The sequence below is a fragment of the Chrysemys picta genome, unplaced genomic scaffold, assembly GCF_011386835.1.
Source record: "Chrysemys picta bellii isolate R12L10 unplaced genomic scaffold, ASM1138683v2 scaf56, whole genome shotgun sequence".
In the NCBI taxonomy this organism is placed as follows: domain Eukaryota; kingdom Metazoa; phylum Chordata; order Testudines; family Emydidae; genus Chrysemys; species Chrysemys picta.
Genome location: NW_027052763.1, coordinates 42,069 through 52,476, shown reverse-complemented (window position 1 = coordinate 52,476; position 10,408 = coordinate 42,069). Strand labels below are relative to the sequence as shown.

General features: G+C 60.7%; 1 protein-coding gene and 1 long non-coding RNA gene across 3 annotated transcripts in view; one reads left to right on the top strand and one right to left on the bottom strand.

The window, feature by feature from the left end:
• The first annotated feature begins 822 nt into the window (after positions 1-822).
• Positions 823-5,156, top strand: LOC135977873 (uncharacterized). 2 transcript variants are annotated; one of them, XM_065579035.1, is made up of 7 exons: positions 823-957; positions 1,354-1,457; positions 1,815-1,935; positions 2,237-2,316; positions 2,744-2,849; positions 3,059-3,154; positions 3,658-5,154. In XM_065579035.1, exons 1-7 carry the CDS (start codon positions 934-936, stop codon positions 3,883-3,885), a joined length of 759 nt encoding a protein of 252 aa, XP_065435107.1. In that variant the 5' UTR covers positions 823-933; the 3' UTR covers positions 3,886-5,154. The 2 variants fall into 2 exon arrangements, with proteins under 2 accessions (XP_065435107.1, XP_065435106.1); XM_065579034.1 differs by lacking the exons at positions 823-957; positions 1,354-1,457 and having other exon boundaries at positions 1,564-1,935; positions 3,658-5,156.
• Positions 2,784-10,408, bottom strand: part of LOC135977876 (uncharacterized) — a 32,784-nt gene continuing 25,159 nt past the window's right edge. The window contains exon 3 of the long non-coding RNA XR_010595321.1: positions 2,784-2,916. This is a non-coding gene — a long non-coding RNA (uncharacterized LOC135977876). The remainder of the gene's footprint in view (positions 2,917-10,408) is intronic.

The window sequence follows — 10,408 nt, the reverse complement described above, 5'->3', positions numbered from 1 at the left end:
TGAGCTGGGCCAGACCCTGTGAGCTGCTGAGCATGGAAATCAATGGGAAAGGCGGGGGTCCTGGCCTTGCTCTGCCTCGGGACTTTGACCTGGGGAATGGTTTCCCAGGAGAAGTCCAGACTCCTGGGTTCTGTTCCTTCTCTAGCCTGGGGGGGAGTGTGGCCTGGGACGGCAGGAGGGAGCTGCTTGTCCAAAGTGACTGAGCCCAGTGATGGAAAAGGAGGAGACTCCCCGGGCATTGCAGCCCCAGAGGTGACGAGGGGGAACGCTGGGAGCAGATCATGCAATGAACTCCTGCCAGTGCGTGTAGATTGCATTACATGCACCCCTGTGGGGGGAGGAGGAGCTGCTCTGGCTGGGGCAGGGATGGGGAGGGACCAAACAGGCTGGTTAGTGAGAGGCTGCCTTGACCCCAGACTCACGCCCGCTCCCCGCTCGGTTCCAGGGTGGCCAGGCTCCTGAGGATGTTCAGGAAGAAGGCTCTGCAGGTGGCCCCAGAGCCTGAGGGAAGCAGCTGCCATCTTCCCCGGGAGCAGAGCGGCCCCTCCGTCCCCACTGGCGGGGAAGGAGCTCCCGGCCAGGCCAGGAGGTGGAAGTGCCCAGTCTTCTGGTGGAGAAAACCCGCTCCCAGCGCAGGCGCCGAGGTGGGAGAGGCCAGGTCGAAATGGAGCTGGGCCAGGCTGCGTCTGGGCAGGCAGGACCCAGCGCAGGAGGGGAGCCGGGCAGAGTGACTCTGGGCCATGTTGTGTGGGCAGCAGCAGCCCCAGGAGCCCAGCCCTGATTCCCAGCAGGAGGCATCGCCCGGCCCGGTCAGTGAGGACCTTCCAGCCTCCCCAGGGCAGGAGGTGGAGGATCCCTGTCCCACCACCAGCAGCTCGGCCCGCTTCCCATGGGACAGCAGCAGTGCCTGGGACTCGGGCAGCAGCGAGGCCGATGGGCGCCGCAGCTTTGTTCCAGGTGAGGAGTCAGGCTGGGCTCAGGGAGAGGTGAGGGCGGGGCTGTGAACACCCTGGGCCCAGGCCCTCAATCAGTGCTATGGGGGCGGATCCCCAGCCCAGGGGTCTGGCCTGAGCCACATGAACCCCACTGACACTAGATGCTGCCACTTTGGTCCTCGGTGCTCCAGTTGGGGGGAGGCACCTCCCAGGGAGTCCAGGACAGCGTGGGGGGGGTCTCTTTGCTATGGGCTCCTGCAGGAGTTGGGGGCTGAAGGCATCACTGAGACGGGGGAGTGTGGGGCCCGATCTGCCCTGGGTCCCGGAGGTGGGAAGGGGACACATTGCCCCAGCGTGCCCCTGTCCTTCCCCCGAGTGGCAGCAGGCGTCACCCTGTCCCCTTCTCTCCCTGGTGCAGGGACCGCCAGGGACTCAGGGGACGAGGAGGAGGAATGGGTGGACGTGGCCACAGAGGAGGCTGCTCTCAATAACAGCCGAGAGCAGCTCCAAGACGGAGAAAAGGTACAAACGTTCTCCAGCTGTGCTGGAACCGAGACTGTCCTGCCCCTTCCCAGCACCTGACCCCCTGCAGAGGGTCTTGTCCCTGATGATCCACCAGCCCTAACGGGGACCTTTCTCCTCCATGATCTGGGACCCCAGAGGTGGGGGTGTCTGTCACACACTAGCCGGGTCTCCTCCCCCCACAGGCACTGTCCCAGTTCCTGACCCTGCTTGTGGTGGAGTGGTGGGTGATTTGGACAATGGGCGGGTCCCCACTATCCCCCATTCAGGCCTGAGTCCTGCAGCTACTGTTTGGGGGCAGGGAGGTCTCTGGCTAACTGGCTCTCTCTCCCCTAACCCCACTCCTGGTGGGTGCAGGAGGAGGCCCAGCAGCTCGTGTTCCTGCACGCCATCCACCCCGCGTCTCGCTGCACAGCAGAGAGGGCAGGACACACTGGAGCCGCACTGCTGCAAGGCGGCTGTGGCGGAGAGGATTGTGGTGAGCGAGACACGGCGCCCAGAGGGAGGACAGAGACATGGGAGGGGCAGGGGTCTCCCCAGGCCAATGGATGGGGGATGGCTGGTGCTGGAGGGGCAGCTGAGGGCAGAGATTGCTGGGGCTGAAGACTGGGGAGAAGAGACGGGAGAAATTCGGAGAGTGGTCACTATTGGGCAGGAATCGGAGGAGTGGGAGGCAGGTGGGGGGATCCTGCTGGTTGTGTGGGGCCCTGGCTGTGTAATCTCCTCACTGGGAAGTGTCAGTGAGGCCCGAATCTCACACGCTCCTTTGGGTCTCACAGGAGCTCATTGAGGAGCTGCCTGATAACTCTCCACCCGGCGCCGTCCTCGCCAACTCCCTGATTGCTGTGGGCAACCTCAGGTACCGAGACCCGCCGGCCCGGTTCCCCTAACCCCAATGCTGCTCAGGCCCAGGGCTGGGAGTCACTGCCCCTCCCACTCCCAGGTCACCGCCCAAGGGTGGCTCCTCTGGCAGAGGTGCGGGGAAGGTTCACTCTCTCCTGGCTGGGCTGTTCTTTTCACTCCAGTAACATTGCAACGGCTTTGCAATGGGGAGAGGCTCACACCCAGGATCAGATACAGGAGGGGCAGCAGGGTGCAGGGAACAGGGGCTATTCCTGCCCTGCCACTGTCTGTGTGAGAAACCTTGGCCTTGTCATTCCCTGGCTCGGTGCCTCAGTTTCCCTTCTTGCCAGCCTGTGCCTATTTCCCTGCAGTTTCACCTGCGTGTTGGTGCCAGTCCCATCCCCGTACTGCACAGTCTAATACCGGCTCCTCTCTCTTGCCAGCACCATGACACCTGCCCTGGAGCCAGAGCTGGAGACCCACCTCCTCCGAGCTGCCCTGCACGCCGTCTTCACCCTGGGCATGGAGAAGGACACCGCCCAAGTTCAGGTAGATCATGCTAAAGTCATGGATTGAAGAGCCAGCTGTCATCCTGCCATGAGTCCTTGCTAATTGCCTGCAGTGGGATGTGAAGGAGAGAGGCCAGGATATGTGTTTGGGGGTCTCACCAGTGCTTCCCAGAGACCCCACTTCCCATCCTGTGGCAAGTTTAGCCCCAGTTTCCCTAATTCTGACCCATGGCTCTCCCTTGCTTTCAGGATCTGCCTAGGGTCTTGCCAGACCTCCTGGACGCCATGCTGGGGAACCTGCTGGTAGAGTCCCCAGACACCGACAGGCTCCAGTACATCTTGGAGGTGAGCCCGATGAGAGGGGTGGGGGCAATTTTACCTTCACTCTTAGATCCATTTTCCAGTCTGTCCTCCTAGCCGGGCCCCCAGTGGGCATCCTTGGTCAGGGCAGTCAGTGCAATGCTTCCTTTCCCCACAGCACATTAACTACTGGATCATGTCCAGGGTGCCGCGAGAGAGAGCCAGGGCCGTTAAGAGCAGCACGGCCCTGCTCAGATTCACCATCACCCTCCCTGAGTTTGACATAAGTGACCTCTGACTGTGCTCCAGGTTCATGCCTCCCTGTCATCCTGGAGCAGCTGGGGAAGCAAGTCCTCATGGAGGGCCCTGTCCACAGCCCTGTGCTCCAGGCTTCCTTGGGGGCAGAGGAAATTAAGGGTCTGGCTCTAGCTCCTATCCTCTAGCATCTCCTGCAGAGGGGCTGAGGGGAAGGAGAGTCCTGGCCCGGGGGGACTGGGAGCTAACAGGAAAATGCTGATGGAGTCCCCTCTCCCTCTCCCGTCCATTAGAACTCAGCGGAATTCCCCAGGATGGGTCACCACATGGCACAGCTGGCTCTGTCCGTCAGTGACCCAGCCAAGGACATCAGCCGGCAGGCCAGGGAGGGGCTTTACCGGCTCTACCAGCTGCTGCTGCACCAGAGGGGTAAGGAACCCAGCTGGGAAATGGCACCCGCTAGAAGAGTGAGACTGGGACCCCAGCCAATTTCTCCGAGACTGACCCCGGCTGGAGGATGAGTCTCTCTATCACTTTCTGTGTTCCACACCACGCCCTGCAATTCTGTTGGGCCAGGCACGCAGCGAGGACTCTGCCCACTGTGCAGCCACCAATGGGATTGGAAGGACACAAGCCCTGCAACCAGAAGGACAAATGTGTGTGTCTCTCTCTCCCTGTCACCTACTCCCTCCTGGGGGAAACCCAGCAGCTGATGGGGGAAAAGATGAGCAGCTGCATTAGCCTCAGGAGATTGGGGCGGGGCCCAGGCCTCATTCCCATCCTGTGGCCATTCGCTGGCCTGGCACAAGGAGCCTGGTGGGGAATGAAAGGGAGAGCAGGTGCTCCTGGGAAGGGAGATGAATTCACCTCCATGAGCAGGAGCGAGCCAGCTTGTCCCCGGAGCAGCTCCACCCAGCTCTTTAGCCAGGTTAATTAATGACCAGCTTTGCTTTATCCCAGACTTACGTTCTTAGGACAGGGTGCTATCGCTCTTGGGAAGGGCAGGAGAGTCCCCCAAGTGCCCTCTGCGAGACTCTCCTGTCCCACAGGGCCGCACCCAATTCCTAGTGGTCTGGTGTCTGTGTCACCCGAGCCACCACCCAGAGTTGCTCCCATAACTGGCAGCCTGGGAGGCCAAGGACTGACGGGTGATGGCGTCTGACCAGGCAGGGCTGAGGCACATGGGCAGGGGACGCTTGTCCTGCTGCTGGCAAGGCTGGACCCCTTCTGGAGAGAACAGGAGGATTCAGTCAGCAGTAGGGTTACCATGTCTAATAAATAAAAAAAGAGGACCCTCCACGGGCCCTGACCCCGCCCATTTCCCCACCCCCTAGCCCCGCCCCAACTCCGCCCCTTCCCCGCCCTAACTCAGCCCCCTCCTCCCTCCCACTCCCAGCTATGGGGAAAGGGCTGCCCCAGCGCTACCGGCTTCACGGTTTGCCGGGCAGCCCCCAGACTCTGCGCCCCCGACTGGCGCTTCCTCAGCGCAGCTGGAGCCCGGGAAGGGAAGTGCCTGGCTGGCGGCTGGGGGTCCGGAGGCAGGGGGGGCTGCCCGAAGCCGGTAGCGCTGGCTCGGGCAGCTCGGCTCTTAAAGTCTGAGAGGGGAGGAGCGGAGCAGATCAGAGCAGCCGCGGGAGGGGAAGTGCCCGGCCGGCATTTTCCCGGACATGTTTGGCTTTTTGGCAATTCCCCCCGGACAGGCGTTTGATTGCCGAAAAGCAGGACATGTCCGGGAAAAACCGGACGTATGGTAACCCTAGTCAGCAGGGGCTGCCGATCCGTCCCATTCACCAGGGCTGCCATCCTGCGGCTTCAGCATTAGTGGCTGGGGTGACTTGGGGAAAGGTCTCAACCTCCCCACATCCCACTTCACTGCTGCCAGAATCCCTCCTGCTCCCCCCGCTACAGTCCCCTCCCTACCCAACCTGGGTGGGGCTGGAGGACTGGGGTCTGAGAACTTGAGCTGTGGATTGGAGGTGGAACAGCTGTCAGGGGCACTGAGGGGGAAGTGGCAGGAGCTCCCCGTACAAGGAGGGGGGTTGCCACTGGAGGTCACTAGGAAGGACAACAAGACTCCATCCTGGGAATCAGGAGGGGGAATCCATCCCTCAGAGGTGGGCAGGGGCTGGGTGGAAATGCTGCTGATTCCAGGGGCCGTTAATCCCCCCTGATTCCTCGGAGGTGTCTGAGTCTCAGACAGGTTCTCGTTCCCTTGCAGCAGGACGACGACATGGCCAATGTGATGCGCCAGCTCCGTATCATGCGGCACTTGCGCCAGGTGCCCGAGGCGCTGCAGGGCCTGTGCCTCTGAGGCCACCAGCAACTCCCGCTCTCTGCTGCAGGTACTGCTCTGGCTCTCTGTAAATGGGGAGCTAGTGGAAGGGGAAATGGAGCCCCCTGGCACTCACAGAAACCCTCTCCCCTCTCTGTGGAGCAGGGTCCTTTCCTCTGCCCCCAAATTCCTTCATCTGGGACAGGAGCTCTTTCCCTCACACCCATTCCCCTCCCCCCTTTCCTTGATCTACCCCCATCCCATTCCCCCTGCGCCCAGGCAGAGCTCTGCCTGCCCCATATGGTGCAGAAAGGCCTGTGATATGCAGGGGGTCAGATTAGATGCTCTAACGGTCTCTTCTGCCCATAAAGTCTACTCATTTCTGAGAAACCGAGTGTAGCATTGGGAGCAGCCTCTGCTGTTTTACTGTCTAGCCGGCTTGCTTCCTAGAATGAACACTCATTGAGCGGGGTGATCCACAGAGAGTAGCTCTGTGACATACTGGTGGAGGGTCTGCAAGGTCCATGGCCACCCCAGCCACCTCCACCTTGCCTGCCTCATGGGGGTTTGTGTCAGAGGACACCTTCTCCTTCTCCTTTCTTTCTAACTTCTTAGGGCCCTGGCCCCTCGTTCAGCCACTCAGCAATTTCCTAAGCAGGCCGTGTCTTTTGATGTGGCCTGCTTCTCTGCCCCCAAAACAAAGAACTCTTGCTCCCATCTTGGCATTAGGCCACGCTTGTACACTTTCTCATGCCCTTCTCCCTGGGCTAACCTTCTCAGCACAGCCCAGGCATGCTCTCCTTCTCTGCTCTTTTTGTCCATGGGCATAGCAGACCCTGGGTTGATTTCCCTTTGCAGGATCTCTCACAGGTATTGCTGCTGCTGCATCTGTAGCTCCACCTGCACTTCCTTCTGCGTCTGTTGGTTTTCTAGGAGCTGCTGGAGAAACCCCTAGATCTGCTTTGGCTGCTTAGCCAGTCCCTGGAACTGAAGTGGGAAATCCAGCGACCAGCTTGGTCCCTTGATACACCTGCTTGGGGGAGGGATAGCTCAGTGGTTTGAGCATTGGCCTGCTACACGCGGGGTTGTGAGCTCAATCCTTGAGGGGGCCATTTAGGGATCAGGGCAAAAAATTGTCTGGGGATTGGTCCTGCTTTTAGCAGGGGATTGGACTAGATGACCTCCGGAGGTCCCTTCCAACCCTGATATTCTATGATTCCTTCAGCAACCAAGACTTCCCTCACGGATCACAGGGGGAACTCAATCCTGCCAACTATGCTAATCATAAATGAATCTACTCATCGTTAGGTGCCCCCCGGCGGCCAGGCATGGCATCACAGCCCTCTCGCTGGGCTAGCGTCCCCCATCCATGGTCGCTCCAGCACCACGGCAGTTTCTCTGCCTGGTAACTCCGGCCAGGTCACCACCTTTAGTCCACCCTTCTGCGGCCCAGCTTGCCTCACACTAAAAGTCCAAAGAGGTCTTTCCACAGACAGAAGTCCTTCTGCCATCGCTGGGGCACTTGCTCAGCCTGTAGCCCCCTTGCTGGGCTTGGGAACCCTCTCCAGGTGCGTGTACGCCGCCTCCTCTGGGGCCGGTAGGGGAACCCAGTCCCACCCTGACATTGATAGCAGCCCAGGGCCCTGGACCCAACAGCTAGGTCTGCACCTTTCTCTTTGCTGCACTTTTCCAACCTCTCTTCTCAAGTTCCCCTCCAGGCTTTCCTTGCTGCTCTGAACTTCCTACCTCGTTCTCAATCCTGTTGCTACCCCAGCTGGGCTGTATCACCACTGAAGTCTGGCTCTTTAGGGGGGCGGATATGGTGCCTCTCAGTTCGGGCTCATTCTGTAATCAGCTTTCTGTGAGTGCCAGGGGGCTCCATTTCCCCTTCCACTAGCTCCCAATTTACAGAGAGCGAGAGCAGTAGCTGCAGCAGGGAGCGGGAGTTGCTGGTGGCCTCAGAGGCACAGGCCCTGCAGCGCCTCAGGAACCTGGCGCAAGTGCCGCATGATACGGAGCTGGTGCATCACATTGGCCGTGACGTCCTCCTGCTGCAAGGGAACGAGAACCTGTCTGAGACTCAGACGCCTCCGAGGAATCAGGGGGGATTAACGGCCCCTGGAACCAGCAGCATTTCCACCCAGCCCCTGCCCATCTCTGAGGGATGGATTCCCCCTCCTGACCCCCAGGATGGAGTCTTGTTGTCCTTCCTAGTGACCTCCAGTGGCAACCCCCCTCCTTGTACGGGGAGCTCCTGCCACTTCCCCCGTCAGTGCCCCTGACAGCTGTTCCACCTCCAATCCACAGCTCAAGTTCTCAGACCCCTCTCCTCCAGCCCCACCCAGGTTGGGTAGGGAGGGAACTGTAGCGGGGGGTCAGGAGGGATTCTGGCAGCAGTGAAGTGGGATGTGGGGAGGTTGAGACCTTTCCCCAAGTCACCCCAGCCACTAATGCTGAAGCCGCAGGATGGCAGCCCTGGTGAATGGGACGGATCGGCAGCCCCTGCTGACTGAATCCTCCTGTTCTCTCCAGCAGGGCCGGCTTTAGGAAGGGCGGGGCCCAATTCGAACATTTTTGGCGGGGCCCCGGCAGGGATGACTAACAAAAAAAATAATGGGAAAAAAAGCCTTTAATTTCTTCCATGTATTATTTACTTTCCATAACTATATAAAAAATAAAATGATATATTCTGTACATTGCATCATATATGCTGTTGATCGGTTATTAATGAGCTCCATTTCACGTGTCTGGGTCGCCGCCACTCCCTGGGGGTGTGCTAGGGTGACCAGATGTCCTGATTTTATAGGGACAGTCCCGATTTTTGGGTCTTTTTCTTATAGGATCCTATTATCCCCCACCCCCTGTCCCGATTTTTCACACTTGCTGTCTGGTCACCCTAGTGGTGTGCACATGTGTGGGTCCCAGCTGCTCCCTGCCCCCCTCATTGAAGCAGGTGTGCAGGGTGACTGCCCTGGGAACTGCAGGGCACCAGTGGACATGGGGCTGGCTGGAGGCAGGGCAGGGGCTCACTGGAGGTAGGGTCTGGCTGCAGGCAGGGCAAGGGGTGCGGGGCTGGCTGGAGACAGGGGTGTGTGGGGCTGGCTGGCTTTGGGCAGGGCCGCAGGGGGGTGCGGCAGGGGTTGCCTGGAGACAGGGCAGGGGGTGCGGCAGAGGCTGGCTGTGGGCAGGGGGTGCAGGGCTGGCTGCAGGCAGGGCAGGGGGGCAGGGCTGGTGCGGGCAGAACAGGGGTGGCGGGGCTAGAGGTAGGGCAGGGGTGCAGCAGGGGCTGGCTGCGGACAGGGGGTGCAGGGCTGGCTGGAGACAGGGCTGGCTGCCTGCAGGGCAGGGGGTGCGGGCTGGTGCGGGGACGGGGTGCAGCAGAGGCAGCTTTAAATAGCCCCCGAGCCCCCCGCTATCCCAGGGCTCTGGGGGCTATTTAAAGGGCCCAGGGCTCCCCTGCTTCTACCGCCCCGGCCCTTTAAATAGCCGCAGGAGCCCTGGGGAAGCAGCGGGGCTCCAGTGGCTATTTAAAGGGCCGGGGCGGTAGAGGCAGCGGGAGTCCCGGACTTTTTAAATAGCCCCCAGAGCCCCACAGCCCTACCCCAGGGCTCCAGCAGTGGGGGTCTGGTGGCAATTTAAAGGGCCTGGGGCTCCGGCCCCTGCTGGGAGCCCTAGGTCCTTTAAATTGCCCCCTGGGGAAGCCGGACCACCCTGGTACAGCCACAGAGCCGCAGGGAGGGGAACCCTGAGGTGTGGGGGCTGGGTGGGTACTGGGAGTTCCTCCTGAAGGGACGGGGGTTGGCCAAGGTCACTCAGCCCCGGGGTGTGGGAGGGGGACAGGCTGAGGGCACTCAGAGCCCCAGGAAGTGGGGGGGGGCGCTGAGGGGAGGGACTGGCCAGGGGCACTCAGAGCTCGGGGGAGGGGCTGTCCGGGGGGGAGGGCACTCACAGCCCCAGGAGGTGTGGGGGGAGGAGCACACAGGATTTCAGGAATTCCCTGGCAGTGAAGAGCTGCTGGCGGCAGGGAGGAGCCAGCCGTGACAATCCCCACTTGGGATCCCTGGCTGGGCTAGAGGGTATGGGGGCCCGTGGCCAAGCTGCAGCGGAAGGTGACCTGAAGAAAATGCCTCGGCCTCCAGCTAGGAAGGGCCTGGGCCAGACAATGACCCACCACGCAGTGTCCCAGCTCCCTGCCCCACACCTGTGGGGCACGGCCCCTCCTCTGTAGGGAGGTTGGCATGTACCTTAGTGCTGCTTCCTCCATCCCCAAAGGCCTCTCCCAGCCACTCTCTGGCAACCCCTGCCGTTCAGTATGCACATTACCCTGCTGTGACATACCGGGGGGGGGGGAACCCCTCGGGGTTGGGGGGGCTGTCACACAGCTGGGCAATTTTACCCGGCTGGGCAGGAGTGACTGTCTCTCTGGAGCTGGAAAAAGCAACAGAGGGTCCTGTGGCACCTTTGAGACTAACAGAAGTACTGGGAGCATAAGCTTTCGTGGGTAAGAACCTCACTTCTTCAGATGCAAGACTTGCATCTGAAGAAGTGAGGTTCTTACCCACGAAAGCTTATGCTCCCAGTACTTCTGTTAGTCTCAAAGGTGCCACAGGACCCTCTGTTGCTTTTTACAGATTCAGACTAACACGGCTACCCCTCTGATCTCTGGAGCTGGGGTCTCAGCCAAGGTGTCTCTCTGCCCTTCCCCCCAGTAGCGCCCCACATTGAGTTCCAGCCCCACATTCACACCCACAAGTGCTGGTGGGTTCCAATCC

Coding starts and splice junctions, on each gene's coding strand:
- LOC135977873 (XM_065579034.1), top strand. CDS start 1,579: ATGATCTGGGACCCCAGAGGTGGGGGTGTCTGTCACACACTAGCCGGG. Junction 1,936..2,236: donor CTGTGGCGGAGAGGATTGTG/GTGAGCGAGACA, acceptor TGGGTCTCACAG/GAGCTCATTGAGGAGCTGCC. Junction 2,850..3,058: donor AGGACACCGCCCAAGTTCAG/GTAGATCATGCT, acceptor CCTTGCTTTCAG/GATCTGCCTAGGGTCTTGCC.